The following is a 19,311-nucleotide window of genomic DNA, read 5'->3' on the forward strand; positions in this document are numbered from 1 at the left end:
TCCATTTTGTTGCGGTCTATTGGAAGATTACTTCTTGTGATTTACATGAAATGCTGTCAGCACAGTGCAAAGTGGTATTATGTTAGTGAAAGTTAGTATCAGCCATTTCTTATGCTGAAATGTACGATGTGTTGTATACCTATTTACAAACAACAAACAAACAAATAATTACTATACATCTATTAAAAAACCATAATGGCCGACGTCAGTGACAATGCGACAACAATTGAAATAGAATGATGGCCGACAACAGCAACAATTAGAAAATAATGATGGCCGACACTACGTCATAGTGGAGCAATAAAAATGGCCGACTATTGACAATATGAATAAACGTAGAGCTAAAATATTTTATTTTTAAATTTGGACGTGAAAATTACTTTTTATAATGAGTACAGGAGCGGATCAAATAGGATGTTGCAGACAGTAAATTTTGCATCAATTTCCCGATTCACGTCCCCCCACCCCGCCCCGTATTCCATTATGTATTTCTTATAAAAATTAAAAATATCGCATTATTTATGAATTTTATACTTTGCCCTATTTTTTTAAGTCCAAGATCCGCCACTGCTACAAGTGTAGAGTTAATAAAATTCTTGTTTGTTGTGGCTCTTGTTTTATATTTAATTTTTCTTTCAGATTTATTGGTCGGGCTGGTCAATATATTGACAGACATAATATGGAAGATGACGATTGTTTGGTATGCTGGAAACGTTGCTTGTAAGGCTATTCGATATTTTCAGGTAACTTCTTTATAAAATATTCATCTTCAATACACTCATTTCTCTACTCTTTGATATACGTATAAAGTTCGTTCAATCGTAACCGAATCTATTATGTATGACAGCTACACAGATATGATATTTTTGCTAGTGACTTATTTTCTACTATAAAGAATTCTTTTAATAAAGCATGGGCTTTTTAGGGAGAATGAGAAATGTAAATTCTATGACAATTTACTTTAAACATGGAAATCAGATACAATAGATAAATAAAATAAATGTCAATAAAAGTTAAAAACGATATTTTATTTTTAAATGAGGTAAGCATTTTTGTTACATAAAAGCTTATTGCGAATAGCTACGACCTTTAAAGAAATAGTTTAATAACTGTTTTCATTACAACAAGCGTTTATTTCACTGCATTAAATACAAAAATGTTTATTTCTAGTAAATATCATTACGACATTTTTAATTACTAATAGTGGTTAATATGAAATAGTAATGTGAAAATTCATCTTCTATTTTCTATCCAATACAAACTACCACAGGGAAAAATATTTGTTGCTGTTGTCACACCTCCGCCGGGAATCGAACCCGGGACCGTTGGCTTTACACATCACTGCTCTGAGCATTAACCTGAGGTAGTTCGTAGTGGATAGAAAATCGAATTTTCACATTTATATTAACTATCATTGCGTACTCTCTACATCCTTGTAGATCTCTTTTCTTAAACGTTGGTAAAGTCCCTTTTTTATATTTAATGTTAAAACCTAGTAAAGCAGACTTAAAGTTTCAAAAATACTAAAAGAAAAGAATAGATTAAAGTTGATTCAAATAGATTAACTTATAAATCCACCGGAAGTAATAAGTTTTCGTTTAGTCTTGCGTATTTAGACTTGCTCTTACATTGTCGCTGGGCCAATACCAAGATCAATTTTGTTAATCACTAATTCCACATACCTAATTATTTACCAACAATGGTCCTATCTACTTAATCTTTCTTTGCCTCTTTTCCCTCCTGTTCCTGCTTCCAATATGCTACTAACTTGCTTTTTATTTCTCGATGCCCAACCGTCCTATCCCTTTTTCCTTAACTGACTTCCATAGCGTCTAAAATAATTCAAAGTGGTCTGTATTCTGTCGAAACTGCCAGACGCGGATCGCGATTTCGATCTTTCGGGATCTCATCAGCGCGTCGCAGGCAGCTGCGACAGAACACAGACCAACTTTTACCTGCTATCTTAACAGTGCGTTTCAGAAAATACTACAAACGGCACAGTAAACGCCATCTGTAGCACGATGCTACATTTATGTATTTTTCAACAAGGTCCACTTGTGTGGATATCTACTTGCTGAAAACGAATCCTGGCGTAGCCAACCTCAACCTGATAGGCACGTTAGCTTAATCGAATAAAATAATTCGAAGTGGTCTGTATTCTGTCGAAACTGCCAGGCGCGGATCGAAAAATACGTAATCCTAAAATGTAGCATCGTGCTACAGATGGCGTTTACTGTGCCGTTTGTAGTATTTTCCATAGCGTCATTTATTCTCTTTCCTTTTCCAATACCTCGAGGTTTATATAATACTTAGCCTCGGCAGTATTATTATCCGCCATCACATTTGAAATACTTCTAACTTCTTTTCTGTTCCACCCTGTCCACCGTCCAAATTCCTCATCCTTATAGAGTTCTGCTCCAAACATACACATCTAGCAACCATTAGCAAGTACGAAGTGATATCATTTTGCTTTTTGCCTACCGCTTTTTTGACCCTGAGTTCCTTTTCCTACAGTATTCTTTATGTTAGCTATTTGCTATCGTTTTCCGTACCAGTAAAAAGCTAAAATGTTCTCAGGCTTTCTCCTATTCCTCTTAAAGCTGAACTGGTCTACCCCTAATATTCCTTCCGTGCTTCCGCCCTCCGCGTTCTTCCCTTTGCAATTGTAGTAAGAAAATACGTGTAAATAAAACACAATACAGTACAGTACAATTTCGTAGCATCGTTCTTTCATATATTAAATACAAAATCATTAGACAATCTATTCGTAATATATTCGTTATCGAACCAAGTTGTACCGTCTCTTCTTCACTTGTCACATGTTCCCATCAAATATATAAATATACAGTTCGTCCTTTGCGGAAATTGAGTTTTCAAATTTTACCTACTATTTCAGAGTATATTTTAAGTTTCCCCCGAAATCAGTCATTAAAACGTATAATTACAATTAGAAAATTATTTTTTGCGATGTACCTAACCGCAAATTTTAAAGTTTACGTTTCCGAATTTTTTCCATTACTTGTAGGGTTGCCACCTCTTCAGGTTTTACATAAAGTATTTCTCAACTAAATGGTTTAAAAAAAAAAGTACTCAGCATAAAAATAAAGTATTTATTTTTTGTTTTTAAAAACATATTTTTTGTTACACCTAGCAGCCAGTAACAAATTGCTGTTGCTCTTAACTACATTTATAGCCTCTAAACATGGCAAACAAAGATTTAAGTAAACTCAAAGTTCATTTTAAATTAGTTTTAATGAAGCTTTATTCCTGTCGTCCCGCCGCTTTGCGTTCATAACAGAGAATACTCTTTCTGTAAATGTTGAAGTGGCCGGAACGGATAGCAAAAGTGAAACTACTTTGAACAGATATGGGAAATCAGGTTGTTCCGTAAATATGGCTTTCCATTTTTCTGTTGATGTAAAAATACTCTGAATTTAGAATAATTGCTTACAAAATTACGATGTTTACTTAAACCCTTAAATAAAGTATTTTTGCGTACTTTATGTGTCTCGTAAAGTATAACGTACGCACAGTCGAAATAGAGTATAATACTTTATAATAAAGTACGTGTGGCAACCCTGGTTATCTGTGCAAAATCTCTTGGTTCTAGGCCAAAGGAATATACCATACAGCTTTTGACGTGTGTCCAGACAGACAGACAGACTGAAGGACACACAATGACTGGTCTTATAAGGGTTCCTTTTTCCTAAAAACATGTTTATTGTTGTAAGAGGGATTCAGAAAATTTATGAAGCGCGTAAAACAAAATTATATATTACGCAACAAGTACTCGAAGCATTTTATCACACTCGTGTGATTTTCATTCTTGCTTCGCTCAGACGACAATATTCATACTCGTGCGAAAATCACTTGCGACGCGCACTTTTGTTGTATAATATACCATTAGGTTTACACCCTCCCTAAAATAGAACCATTAATATCTTATTACATAATTTTATTCAAATAATAAGCAATTAAGTATCTATTTATGTCTAATAGATTAAAGCGCTTGTTTGCGTTCTAACAATTAACAGGACTAACATTATTAGCAACACTCGATTGTTTAATAAAAATAATTAGTAAGTCTTCTGGGTTATCAGGTTTCGATATTAGTTTTGTTGATTTAGTGTCATCTGCCCTTCAGCGTCGTAACCAGGATTTGCAAAAATTAAAAGTGAAAAATGCTTCAAACCTCAGCTACGAAAAAATGAAACGTTTTTTCGTTTTTTAAGTGAACAAATAGCTAAATTTGTACATTCACTTTCCACTCAAGTTGATCTTGTTCACCACAGCAACTGGCCGAATCTCGCTTTATTCCTAGACATGGGAAGAAACTACATGTGGTCTACATTCGTGGGGACACCCTGCGAGGGGGTGTCATAACTAGCTGTATACAGTACATAATAAACGTTCCGTTAAGGGATGCAAGGGAAAAAAAGGGAGAACAGAGTGATAAAAATACGAGACGTAAAATTAGAAGCAATTTTTAGGAAGTCAGATAACTCAGGATGGAAGGAGCATTAGAGATATAAAACAGAAAATAGCGCAGGGTGAAGTCGCGTTTAACAAAAAGAAATCACTTCTAAGCTAGCGAATAGTTAATTTAGAAATTCGAAAAAGATTGCTAACGGTGTATATTTTGAGCGTGGCGCTGTACGGGTGCGAAACATGGACGGTGGGCACGGCGGAAAAGAAAAGGTTAGGAAAAGAAAGGTTAGGTTCTAAATGTGGTGTTACAGACGAATAACGAGGATACCATGGGTAGAGAAGGTTAGAAATGAAGAGGTATTAGAAAGACTAGGAGAACAGATGACTGTATGAAAGTAACTAAGAAATACGCGATATAGGTTGATGGAACACCTTCTCAGGTAGGAAGGGCTAATTGGAGACATATTAGAAGCAGAAAAAGCAGGAAAGGAAAAGATTAGGAGCGTTCGAAGTGTGGTGTTGCAGGCGAATGATGAGGTGGATAGAGAAGATTTGAAATGAGAAGGTATTAGAAAAAATAGAAATGAGGAGGTATTAGAAAAAGTAGGAGAGCAGAGGGCATTTTTGGATGTCAATAAGACATTCTCAGGCATGAAAATCTACTTACAGACATATACTGCTCACAAATAGTTAAGGATGTAGAATGTTCGAGTTTTAGGGAAATGCAAAGATTAGTTTAGGATAGGAAACAGTGAAAGTACGTGTGCAATTACTAACGACCATGTGATGATGATAATATGTATGTTATGAAAATTTTCTATAGCACAAGCTTTTATATATGTTTATGCAGCTAGAAATATATTTTTGAAAGACTTACAAGCCTAATGTTTTCTGTTCTAACTCTTATCAATACCTTCTGCAGACATATAAAGTGACTGTAATTGTTTAGTCCAATTATAGATACTACAAATCACATCCTATTATTAAACTTTCTCGGAAAATGTAACAGTTCTTTACACATATTAACGTTAATGTGTATACGTTTCTGCTTAGTGAAGAATAAAGTAGGCAGGTACCAAGAATTTCGACGCAAAAATGTTCAGTCTAGACTCTACAGTACTGTCACAAACTTTGATAACATCCAAACAAACACTACGTCGTGAATATTTTGTAAAGAAAGTATTATTTGGATATTTGAGGAGGCAATTCTACACCCTCAGAAATATGTGGCATCAATTAAAACGTAACTTATTTTAAAACGACTAAACATTTAATTATTCTTATTAACAGAACAATTTAATTCTGACTTATTGTGAATTACTAGTGGTTAATATTAAATATTAATTTTAAAATTCATTCTCAATTTTTTCTTTCACTATAAGTTACCTCAAAGTATTGAGAAATTTTTTTTGCTGTTGACACACCCTCGCTGGGAACCGAACCCAAGATCTTTGTCGTTACGCAAGAATGTTTTGATCACTAAGACCATTAAATTGAGGTAACTTATAATGGAAAAAAATTGAGAATTTCAAATTAATATTTAATTCTAACGTAAAAATCGGGCTAATCGGTCTATAATGTAATAGTGGTAGACACTCTGTAATAAAACCCGAGATACTAGGAATTTTTTATTGTTATTTGCACCCGTCAAGTAGGAGGAGTCTGAAAAACATGGCGCATGAAAAATTTTTCTATAGTTTAACGTCTAATTGTTTTTTTTTATTAGTATTCATACCCAATATGCGATTGGGTTGACGTAAACCCTCGAAAAAAGATTTTTTTTTCTGTCAATGAACTCAAATACCTGTCAAATAGGCATTATATTTTTTCCATAAATTCCAAATTTCATTACATTTTAATGAAGGGGATGATATTTTTACTTCAGAAAGTATTAAATTAATATTCATAGGATATCATTAATAAATTTGTTTGTAAAGTCCAATCGGGATTTGTTAAAAATTGCTTGGTTTGGCACTTTTGAGCCGGAACGTGAATTTTTATTAGGATATGTCTCCGGATGCTTGTTTGGAATAAGAATTCAATTCAAAGAACATTGCTAAATTCAGCAAAAATCTCAGGCTGAAAGAGTTTGCGTTTTAGGTCCTTATTTTTGACCTTTCAGCCAGAATATGTATGTTGTTGGGTATAGTGTTTATGTTAAGAATAAATAAAGGTAAATTTGTTGGCAATAATAGTTCGTATTGGAACATACTTTACAATTTGTATAAAAAAACTTCTGCTGATGCACAAGACTAAAACTTCGCAAAAAAATGGTTGAAAAGATATTGTTTTGGAAAATTTCTCAACGGAAATCGGAGAAACGTTTGATGCTTCTGAAAATGAAAATAAAAAGCTTGAAGTTATTATAAAAACAATAGTACAACGCTAAACACAATAACGATTAGGTTTTCGTACAGTAAATAGCTTCGACAAGTTTTTATGAAGTCACCAAATAAAAAGCCTTGGGCAATCATAACTGACAACTGTTTTGTGATTGCTTAAAGATTCTTGCATTTTTACTGGGTTTGCTAGATACTATCCTACTCTCTTAACTTCATTCTTGACTACTTATTAACTTTATTCACCCCTGCTAACAATTGTTAGTAAATATTTGGTAGAATATCTAGATTAGTTTATTAATTCTACTCCAGTAATCACTTTGTATAAATTAGGTAGATATGGTAGACGGAGTAGATGACCCACAACCCTCGTATTTCGTTGGTGAAAAGACATTAGTACAGTTTTTCAACAGATCATTTTTTTTTTATTCGTCCTCGAATTATTTTAAGGATATAAATGGTTCACACATTTTACCTACTGTAATTTTCTTTCAGGCAGTTATCACATATTCATCCACATACGTCCTGGTTGCCTTGAGCTTAGATAGATACGATGCAATCAAGCATCCCATGAAATTCTCAGGAAGTTGTAAGTTTATTGTTGAACTTTAATGGTGATAACATAAAAAATCATTTTAGGGCAGAAGGCCAGATGGCTGATCATATCTGCGTGGACATTTAGTGCGATATTTTCTGTCCCCATGCTCTTCTTTTATGAAGAAAAATACATACAAGGTAATTTCACGAACACTAATGTATTATGAAGAAACTAGATTTCCAGATTCTAACCTCGTCTAATTGATGAAATCCCAATGAATGATCATAGAGGCGTTAAAAGTGTTCAACGTTTCGTCTTTTATCACAAGAAGCATATTCAGGAACTTGACGTTGTTGATGCAGACGAAACGTCGAAAACTGACGGCCCGCGATGCGTTGATTTGACTATCCGTCACGACACGTACCGTTTTTTGCCGCGCAGGATCGTGTACATTCCCTATGATCCGTGTCGTGTATTATATTTATCCCATTCGTGTTTTGATGGAACGGAACGGACAAGTGTGTAACAGTCTTAATACGGTTTGACTCAACTTTAGCCGAAATACAGCCGTCGTCAAGTAAGGTCTTTATTTTTTAAGTGAATGCTCTGTATACCTATAGGCGGAGGATATTACGATTTTTTCTGTCACGAAAAATCGTTATGGCCGCGTGGATGGGGTAGACGGTATATCGCGGGGTGAGAGGCGGCAGCGCCAGAGGGAAATAAAGGCTAACGGGGACAGGAAGAGGGCAACGGCTGTATTAGATGGATATAATGCGCAGCCGCGCGGAGAGCGATGAATCCGCTAGAGTCCCAGCGACACGTGCTGTGCTCAGCTGTTTATTCTCTTACCTCTGCTCTCCACGCGGCTGAGCAACATTGCCTCTATTTGCGGTCTGTACAAGTACATTAACAATCTGCCCGTAAAACTTGAAGTAAAAATTTTATTGCGATTCGTTTTTCTACTTGTCCGTTAAAGTTTCACTTCTACTACACATTTAGTTTTTAATTTTTAAGAAGTTTGTGTTTATTCAATACAAGTCTCACCCTTAATTTTTTCTTGTATGCTATTTATATTGAGATATAGGGGAAACGACACACAACGAACAAGAATATTTTTTAAATCGTTCGTTTCAAACTTCAGTTTTCTTTTTTTTTTTTATCAGGTAAATTGCAGTGTTGGATTGATTTCCCACACCTTTGGCAATGGAAATTGTACATGAGCTTGGTATCGACTGCCCTTTTTATCATACCAACAATAATAATAGCCACGTGTTACACAATAATTGTTCACGTTATAAGATCAAAGACTATAATTCAGGTTTCGAAGAAATATGAAATCCGAATGGGTAAGTACAACATAAATAGAAATTCAAACACGATAGAACTTCCTATTGTAAAGTTTGTGAAAAAGCTCTTCATTTATGACATTAGCGAGTAAAACTATTGATTTATAGTGAACGAGTTTTGGTGATACTTTTATTAATTTGAAGATATAAAACTGTCAACTGGTCACCCAGTTTGACATCTCCAGATTGTTTCTTGTTCGGCGTGATATCATTGGTTTATAGTAATAAACTAGGAATAGGTATTAGATGCTTTAGAATCCAGTATTGCCCATTGCTCCAAAAAGTGAGGACTAATTTCATCAAAAACAGCTGCAATAGCCATATGCCTCAAATCATTTCTGAATATTAACAATTGAGATTTCCAACAAAAACAGATTTTTGACCAAGAGTCAATTTTTGAAGTGTTTATAAAAGTGTAAAGTTTAATAAATTTACAAAAGATCCTATACACCTGAAGGTTAAAATACTGAAAACGTGAAGACTGGAATCTCTCGCTTTTATTTATATTCCTATACTCCGGTCAATTTAGGAAGGCGAAGTCGGCAATTAATTATTAAACTTAAACACATAAAGCGATGTAAGGATAAACTTAACTTAATTATCAATAAAGCGACATAATACATTATATTCTCTTTGTAATACTTATGACAAATTTATTGATAAAAAATAAAAATCATATGAGTTACATTTTAATGAAGGGGATGATATTTTTACTTCAGAAAGTATTAAATTAATATTCATAGGATATCATTAATAAATTTGTTTGTAAAGTCCAATCGGGATTTGTTAAAAATTGCTTGGTTTGGCACTTTTGAGCCGGAACGTGAATTTTTATTAGGATANTTGGTACATACGTATATATTAAGAGAAACATAATAAAAGGGTTCACAACTTGCTGGACATAACAATATTATTTTAGGGATCTTCTATTTGCAGATTGTGGTCGATGGAAGAAAACTGTAAGTCGCGGACTTATACCTAGGGCAAAGGTTAAAACGGTTAAAGTTACCGTTGTTATAGTAAGCGGTAAGTTTATTTAAAACAAATACTTTATTTTTACAAAATTCAATTACTGAAATTTTCACCGACATTCATCATATGTATAACGTAGGCCAGAAAGGATTTTTTAAAATTCAACCCCTAAGAGTGTCGGATTCCTGGAAGGCTTCCTCAAACCTACCGACTAAAACCCCTCTACCTCAAGCCGTTATAGAGGAATTTTAGTGAACAGGTCCGCGGATGTCCATTTTTGCTTGTTTTTCTATTTGACGTTTCTTTTCTCCAAATTTTTTGTATTAGCCGCTAATGTTAAAATATAAAACTAACGAAAATATTTATTGCTATTACTAAGGTCAATTTTCATTATAAACTCTGTTTTCATTTCATAATATCGATTCCGTAAACGTTCGATACAATTTGATAATGTTCACACTTGAGCATTACGTTTCCTTTCCTTATCAGTAAACTATAGAGAAGGTAATGTGAAAGTATATGTAGTCAGAAGAAAATTTAATGATTTTGAATGAGGAAGAGTGTTTGCGATAAGAAAAGGAAATAAATGCCTTTGGATTCACAAAATATTGACGGAAGGAATTGTTGATGAATGGATTCATGTTACAAAATTAACATCTATGATCTTGTGGCTAGGAGCGTTTGGCTTATATTAACAGACATTTGTTTAAATACCACCTTCGCCAACATCCCAAACCAAGCATTAAATCCCTTTCAAAAAGTCGTTCAATGGTTAACCAATGGATAACTTTTTGCAAGCAAGTGTTTATTGCTAACAGTAGTATTTCAAATACTTGAAACTTTTACTAATATTTACAACTAGCAATAAACTACAATCTACTCTGAAGAAACCGTGTACAAAAAATTCGAAACATGTATGTTGTTTGGAGTAATAAAATGTTCCCACTTAGCTTTAATTTTTACAATAACATCTTGAGAAAATGGAAGGAATGAAAAATGAACAAACACAAAACTTCCACGTTAAATACTTTAAAGTTGTTCTGTTATAAAGGAATTTGTGCTTAATTTTGCTTGATTGATAAATTCGCAATTAAAATTAATCGTTAAAGTCAGCTTTAGGCAATAGTTTAAAAAATTTTAATGATTTATTTTTGTTTTGAATTTTCAAATTAATCAACTCGGTTACATCTTTTAAAAGCTGCCTCGGCACGTACCAACAGTACATAGTCAAAAGATGCCGATACGTTAAGGGGATTCAGTAGTACACGCGCCGTAGAATAAAAACATGCTTATCGGTTCTAGATACCATGAGTTTAATGTTTAGAATAGAGGTTTGAAATTTTGTAGTAAGATAGATAAAGCTTTGTTTTAAAGTCTGTCGAAGGCAATTTTTTAATTTCTTAATTTCTATTGAAAATACGTGTCCTACAAGAAGCATCAAATTTAAGCACTTGTAAAAGCTGTTAATGACCATATTATTGAAAACTAAAAACGTGTCGAGTTAGTGTGAACCTTTATTTGTTACCATAAAAAAAATCAGATATTTATCTCGCAACATTAAATCACAATATTTAAAATAGAAACCCATATTTTCGGAAAAATTCACGGTAGGCACGAGCGGTGTATTGCGGTCAGTTTCCTTAATAAATGACACCGAATCCTTTTCTGTTTACCGATTGCATCCGCGAATAATGAAATTTTTAGCCGCGAATACAGGAACTGGGATGCAATTTTTTCACCCGCGAATAAGGAAATCGTGAATAAGGAACTTTTACTGTACATAATCTTATCTTGAGTCTTCTCTTTTAGCAAGATTAAAGCTGGGCCTATAAAGTCAATACTCGTTTTACTTATCAGTAATGGTTTCTTAGAAATAATAATTAGGTATAAATAGTTTTTGTATGTTTGGTGTTTTTGTCTTTCAGTTTTCATAATTTGCTGGAGTCCCTTCATAATATTCGACTTATTGCAAGTTTACGGGTTCGTTCCGCAAACCCAACAAAATATTGCAATAGCCACTTTCATGCAAAGTTTGGCGCCATTAAACTCCGCCGCCAACCCTATAATTTACTGCGTATTCTCAACGAATGTGTTCAAAAGTTTGTGGTAAGTACAAATTAATTTTAAATGTCTATAATTTCTAACTTTAACCTCACTATTTCATTTACATTATTAGGAATGTTGAGACCTCTTGTGAAAATTGAAAGGGATTTTTGACAGGTAAATATTGGTTAAGAAAAGCATAGTGGAAGTTTACTTAAAATTGTCAAAAATTAAAAAATTAAATAAAATATTCGTTTTTCTTGTTTGTTATTGCTANTTAACATCCAATAATTTAATTAAATATTAACTCTGCCGATTATCTCAAACTAATGAGAAAAAATTGTTGTTGCTGTCAGATCCTCGCCGAGCATCGAACACGAGACCTTCGGCTTTACGTACCAATGTTCTGATCGAACGTAAAACCAGTGACCTTTATTGGTTTATATAATTACTATTAATTAGATCAATAGTGAATTAACTTTTTGAATTAACTTTACCCACTACAGATAATATCAAATTAATGAGAAAAAATTGTTGTTGCTGTCACTACCTCGTCGGGAGTCGATCCCGACCCCCTGGTTTTACGCACCAGTCTTTTATTACTAAGCTACGAAAAGGTGAGTACTGGTGCGTAAAACCAGAGTCTTGGGTTCGATTCCCGGCGTAGGAGTAACAACAGTAACAATTATTCTTCAATAATTTGAGGTTTTCTGTAGTTAGTAAAGTTAATTCAAATAATTAAATCACTACTGGATTGAACACGAAATGTCTTGTTATTAATTAGGTTTTTATTAAGTTAAATTAGCTTTCGTATTGTTTTGTTTACATGTCAGAAACCCCCGTATGACCATTTCGGCTTATTCCTAACTAGAGATCTCACCATTCCTTTGGGTTACGAATACGGATCCCATAAATGCCTTTTCCAAAGCAGTTTGCAACGCTGAGTTCCAATTAGGTCTCAAAATTATCTCAGTACGTTAGAATTTTGAAATATTCTAATGTCAAAACGCAAAAATTTGCAATCGTTAACATTTTTGACGGTTATCGAGAGAGAAGTCATATCTGCAATATCCCTTCAGCCTTTAGCGACAAAAAATGACTTAAAATGCCGATTTTAGCTAAAACCAATGCAGAGGTTCAAAACATTTGCTATTATAGTCAGTTATTTACGCGATCATGAAATAATTTTGATTATTTTTGGAAATTTCCCATAAGTTCCTTTTGTCGTGCCAGTTTTGTCTGCTATATAAACATGCCGTCAATATCGATTGCTTGCGGCATTCATTCTTAACAACAGGTGGTACGTAAAGACGTAGCACCTGTTAACACCAAAACATTACCTACCATAGCATTTAAATGTAGGCTGTTCATTTTGACGTATAAATAATTAATTTCGCCACTGATATTTCGCTTTTTAATCCACAAAAAGAAAAAGTAGTAACCGTAACCGAAAATTGTTTATCTAATATTTGTGTGTAGGACCACTTTATCAATTTTTCTTGATTGGTTACTCCTTTTTAGCAAATTTTTACAACGATGTCGGCCGATGTCTCGTAAAGAATCGCCCAATCCAACGAACACTCAGAGCAGCAGTTTGACGGAGTTTTTAACCAAAACAGACACCCAACAAAAGAGAAAAAATACGTTGGTACAGTACAAAAATAGACGGACTGAAGTACACTTATAAATGTGATATGTATTATATGTATTTAATTTAATAATAACTCTATATATTTAATTTAAAAATAATATATGTTTATAAACTTTACGGACTGATTTATACGATCGGGCCATCGGTCGAAAATAAATCTGTTTATTTCAGATTTACTCAGTGGCCTATACTTTTGTTGACTTTTTAGGTACCTACACACCTAATCCACGTGATACAACAGGTTCGTATATATTTTTATCTTTTCTTATAAAATGCTCTGCATTAAAACTTCTTTTATTTCACCAAATGTGATTTTGTTGTTGTGAGGTAAGTACTTATAGGTAATTGCAATTTTAAATAATTAAATTTTTAACCAGTACGGCATGATGCATAATAAGGTTCAGGAACTTGCACGCACTCCAAAGTGTAAAGTTCCGTATTAGTCAACTACGAACCCTCATAGATCGATCAGTTCATCCGTCTGTTTGTATGTATGTCTCAGCTCTCTCATATCCCATCCTACCATTTATATTATAACTTCTACTGTTCAGATTGTATTAATACTTCTTTGAATTTAATACGTATTATGGTAGGTATACACGTTATCTGTTTGTATAGATCTTCCATGATTAAGTACAATATGTATACATATTGTTGTTTCTACCACTCACCCATTCCACCCTCCTCTTATTCCCACACAACCACTCAACCCAAAGTTACCATTTTATGTTTGAAAATATGAAACCGACAGTTCTGATCCAGCCTTCGAATAATAAACCATTACTTAAAAACTTATTTTCTTCACTTCATGTTTGGAAAAATAATTTTTTAGGCAGGTCTCATAAAATGCTGTCAATTTTATGTCAGGATCTTCTGATTTGAACCTTTCACCCAAAAAGTATTTTTGCTTTTAAGATCGCTAAGTATTAAATCTAAAATTAAACTATCAATGCAAAATGCTTGAAAAATCTGCTATGTAGCCTTTAGCTAGTGCTTTTAATGGAAATTATAATTGGATTAAAAAGATAACACTGTTATATTAACCCATATTTACCCAGAATAATTTTGATTTGAAATTCGTGTTATTTTCTGCAAAGATAGATAGGTTCCTGTTGGTGTAAAAAGTTTTAAACCCAGACAATGAATGTCCCGTTTTAAGGGTGCAACTCCTGCCGATCTTCTCAGTGTTGCAGAACTTGATCAAGATAATGTTGCTTTAAGTTCGATTGAGGCTGTAATTGTGTTGTCTACAGATATTGAAAAAAGAGGATTCAAGTCATGAAAATGATGTTACGAATTTGTCAACCTCCCAACTACAAGCAGAAGCTGAAATATTTGGTGACAATTCCAAAGAATGATACCCCGTTGATTCAATTTCACCAGATTATTAAAAAAAATATGTCGAGGATATGAAGAAAAAATATCTATAAACAGTAAGAAAGCGATATAAATAATTCACGATTTGATTTCAAATGACCCGCTTCTCGTTTACCTGTCAACAATTCTTTTGAAATTATTTGAGGGGTTTGTAAATATCAACAATTTTGATATTCATTGAGCAAGGCCAGAAATGATTCCTTGATTTCCAAAACACTAATAAGGGAAGATTGATAGCAGGAAAATGAAAAATAGGCCACCAGAGACTAAGTTGTGAATAATCTGCATCACTTTCTTCCTACTTATGCGTCTTTTTTCTTCCTGTTCTCAAAATACTTTTTTGATACAATTATTATTTGAGAACGGGATATCATCCTCGGAATCACATTCTTCGGAATTTTAGCCAAATAATTCATCCTCTGCTCATGGTTCAGAGGCCGGAAAATTGCTAACATCATTTTCGTGGCCCGAATCCTCATCTGTCATTGCATCGTAGGCGGCATAATTGAATTTAAACCAACATTCGCTTCATCGTTTTTTACTAGATACATTGAGGAACCCGACAAGAGTTACGCTCCTAAAAAATGCGTCTATCAACCCAGTGTCCTTCCCGAAGGACACCTATATTTACAATCATATAAAATTCATACCTTTTCTTGAAATTTAAGATCGCATAATGAGAATTATTTGTTCATATTATGCGTCTAATTTGAATGGCTTGAGACCTCCAATAGTTTTATGAGAATACTCATTGCACTATTTTGGAGTCGTGGTGGGTATCCAATATTCGGTACAATCAACTCCTTCCACTATAGATAAAAAGTATAGGGTTGTTCGGAAAGTCATTTCGTTTTTTTTTTTGTGGAAATGAAAGACAGTTTTCGTATAATAAATAACAAATACTTTATTAAATTATATATTGACCGTTCTGGTCCAACACCTTTTGCCATCTTTCTGGTAGTAGCACAATTCCACGCTTATAAAATTTTTGGTCTTTGCTGGCAAAAAACTGATCGAGGAGGTTTTTGACCTCCTCATTTGAGGTGAAGGTTTTACCGACTAAAAAATTTTGGAGTGACCGGAACAAATAATAATCCGATGGTGCCAGGTCTGGAGAATATGGTGGGTGTAGCATTGTATCCCATTCAAGCTGTAAAAGCTTTTGGCGAGTGACCAAACTTGTGTGAGGTCTCGCGTTGTCTTGGTGAAACACTACACCTTTCCTGTTGATTAGTTCTGACCTTTTCTGTTGAAGTGCATCATTCAGTTTGTCCAGCTGATGACAGTAGACTTCCGAATTAATCGTTGTGTTATCCGGTAAAAGCTCAAAAAAAACGATTCCTTTAAAATCCCACCAAACAGACAGCATCACCTTTTTTTGGTGAATATCGGCTTTGGAAATGGTTTGAGCCGGTTCATCTTTTTTGCTCCATGACCTCTTGCGTTTGACGTTGTTGTATACAACCCATTTTTCGTCCCCAGTGATGATGCGCTTCAAAAACGGATCATTTTCGTGACGTTTGAGAAGCGAATCGCAGACGTCAATGCGGCGACACAGATTTCTCTCTGTGAGAACATGGGGAACCCATACATCGAGCTTCGAGGATAATCCCAGGCCTTTCAAGTGGTCATAAACTGTTGAATTTGATAAATTTAACCTCAATCCGATCTCACGTGTTGTTATTCGCCGGTTCACATCAACTAATGCCTTTATCGCGTCTTTATCAGCTTCAACCGGCCTTCCCGAACGTGGTGCATCTTCGACATCAAAATTGCCGGATCGAAATTTAGCGAACCAGTTCTGGCACTGGCGTACTGTCAACACACCTTCTCCATACACATCAGTCAATTTCTTTCTGGCTTGAACAGCATTTTTACCCTTTCTGTAGTAAAACAGTAAGATATGTCGAAAATGCTGCTTATCGCTCTCCATATTTAAAAGGGCACCAACCAAAAACTACTGCGTAGAATTAATTGGATTTTTTCACACACAAGCCTTGCTATATGAGCTCTCAAAGCATATAAAAATTATACGGCTTAAGTGTGAAGTTGGGTGCAAAAGAATACAATTAAATCCTCTGTCGGGAAAAATCGAAATGACTTTCCCAACAACCCTATATTTCCAAGGTGAAGGGTTGTGGGTCAGGATATTACAACTAGGTTTAATCATGTATTTATTTGGAAGTATATATTTCATCATCAGTTAACATTCTTTTAATGCTTTTTCAAATTACATTTTCTTTGGGATGGCGTTGCACAGTCGGGTAGAATGCCTGAGAGCTAGCCAAAATTAAAAGAAAAACAATGCATAATTACCCTGACGGGAACGGAAGTTGCGCGCGCACTGCTTATGAAAATTCGGCTGCATGAAGTTAGCAGCGTGACAACTAATTAAAGAGAATGTCTTAGAATAATAGAAAACATTGTTTATTAGTTTAATTACAACTTGTAACATAAAAGTAATAGATACACCTTTTTCTCCATTTTAATAATTCGTAGGATGTTTAATAGTACGTACCTATTATAATAATAAAAATAAATTTCATGAATTTCAAGAATGCAATTTTTTACACACAATTTATTGTCAGTGAAAGTGACATGGCAAAGCAAAATAATCGAAAGATCTCTTTGAAAACTCTAAGGTGGTATTAGTTTATGGATGAACGTAATTACTTTCCCAATTAATAAAGCGTCATATTCTAGTTTAATTAATTTGTTTTTGTTTCTTATTTGTACCTACCTAGTTAATAGCAAGTCATCTGGAGTAGTTATATAAATCAATTACGTAGACTAGACAAAAGTTCTGTAGCCGAAAATTCAATTTTTCGAGTAAATTTATGGAGAAAGTTTCTTCCAAGAATATTTTTTTGTCCAGACTACAATATTCTCCCAGTAAAAGATTACGGATTAAACTACTAAGTCCTACTCGACACTTCATAACGAATTAGGTCAACTTTTCGTCGCTTTTTTTCATTTTAATCATGTCATTATTACTTCTCTGAGAAAACTTACAAATTTAAATTACAATGTTTTTTCTTTCATTTTACAAAAAGTTACTAGCAGACGTTTGAGGACTTTATAAGTGTAGGTGTAATTCAAATCATGTTAATTATTTCGTCTGAGTTTTATAACAATAAAATTAAAATTACACAAGAATAAAGCATATAAAGATTTTGAATTTTTGTATATTCATTTCAATGAAATCAAACAACAATATTTTAACAATATTTTTTTACAAAAAATTTATAATTAGTTTTATTTATTAGTATTATTGTTCAAAAATAAATGCCATGCTCTTAATACCAGGTAGGTATTTTTTTAATTGGAACACGTGAAATTAATCTACGAATTAAGTTTCAATCAGATGACACCTTACTCTTTTTATTGTAGGGTTGCCACCCGTACTTTATTATAATTTTGTAAGCGATTATTCGAAATTTAGAGTATTTTTTTATCAATAATATTACACAGAAAAATGGCAAGGCATATTTACGGAACAACCTGATTTCCCAAATCTGTTCAAAGTAGTTTCACTTTTGCTGTCCGTTCCGGCCACTTCAGCATTTAAAACTAATTAAAAATGAACTTTTAGTTTACTTAAATCTTTGTTTGCCATGTTTAGAGGCTATTAATGCATTTAAGAGCGACAGCAATTTGTTACTGGCTGCTAGGCGTAACAAAAAATATGTTTTTAAAAACAAAAAGTAAAATACTTTGTTTTTATGCTGAGTACTTTTTTTTTAACCTTTTAGTCGAGAAATACTTTATGTAAAGCCTGAAAAGGTGGCAACCCCATAGCTACCGCTTAGAATTATGTATAGTAGATATAGTTACGAAATAAATTTTATATGGTGTGCAAATCACCCTTCATTATTATTATTTTAGAGACTTTTTGTGATAAAACTACTAATGATTTAAAAGCGTATTACCCTTGGTACTACACAGCAAAATCTAACCGTTAAGCCCCTAAAGTAAAATTTACTTTATTGAAACTTCTGAGTCGTGGGTGTAATAACAGAGCATTCCCTGTATAAAACTAACAATAAGTAAAATTTATGGAAATAGTAATAAATGCTAAAACTTCATTAGCTCTGAGTTGTTTATGCATATAAGTTTTAACATAAGCACTTGGTAGGTAATGCCCTATTAAATTTTAACTTACAGTGGCGTAGCGTGGGGATTTCACAGGGTGTGATAGCCTCAAGCGGTGAAGATGTGAGAGGCAACAAAAATATTTTCTTTGTTTTTAGTTAGGGAACGTACCCATAATACGTCACCCATTTTTTACCTCCCTCCTCTGCGACCACCCGCAGTATATGCCTATACCCCCTCCCTCCAGTTTTCATGTAATAATTCATAAATATGGTTTTAAATCATATTTTGCAAACAGAAAGTTTTGAATATAGTTAGAAAAAGTGACCAACTGTAGTATTTTTAAGACCATTCTCCTCCCCTGGCAGGTCACGTAGTATGGGTACGTTCCCTTAGATTTAGGCACGCCATGCAGTAATGTTAGATGCATCCATTTCTTGGTATTTGTACCAGATTTTAATAATTTGTACCATATATATATAATAGCCAAAATAGTGAAAACCAATGTACTAAAAAATATAT

The 19,311-nt window shown here is 33.7% G+C and overlaps 1 protein-coding gene across 1 annotated transcript in view; it reads left to right on the forward strand.

Annotated features, from left to right (window-relative positions):
- The window catches only part of LOC108744071 (cardioacceleratory peptide receptor-like), a 46,507-nt gene extending 33,117 nt beyond the window's left edge, over positions 1–13,390 (forward strand). Inside the window, exons 2-8 of the mRNA XM_018479667.1 lie at positions 640–743; positions 7,263–7,356; positions 7,407–7,502; positions 8,472–8,654; positions 9,591–9,680; positions 11,552–11,732; positions 13,191–13,390. Coding sequence (XP_018335169.1) covers positions 687–743; positions 7,263–7,356; positions 7,407–7,502; positions 8,472–8,654; positions 9,591–9,680; positions 11,552–11,732; positions 13,191–13,356 — 867 coding nt within the window. The 5' untranslated portion in view covers positions 640–686 and the 3' untranslated portion in view covers positions 13,357–13,390. The remainder of the gene's footprint in view (positions 1–639; positions 744–7,262; positions 7,357–7,406; positions 7,503–8,471; positions 8,655–9,590; positions 9,681–11,551; positions 11,733–13,190) is intronic.
- The last annotated feature ends 5,921 nt before the right edge of the window (positions 13,391–19,311 follow it).

Source organism: Agrilus planipennis, unplaced genomic scaffold (assembly GCF_000699045.2).
Source record: "Agrilus planipennis isolate EAB-ADULT unplaced genomic scaffold, Apla_2.0 scaffold18, whole genome shotgun sequence".
NCBI classification, from domain to species: domain Eukaryota; kingdom Metazoa; phylum Arthropoda; class Insecta; order Coleoptera; family Buprestidae; genus Agrilus; species Agrilus planipennis.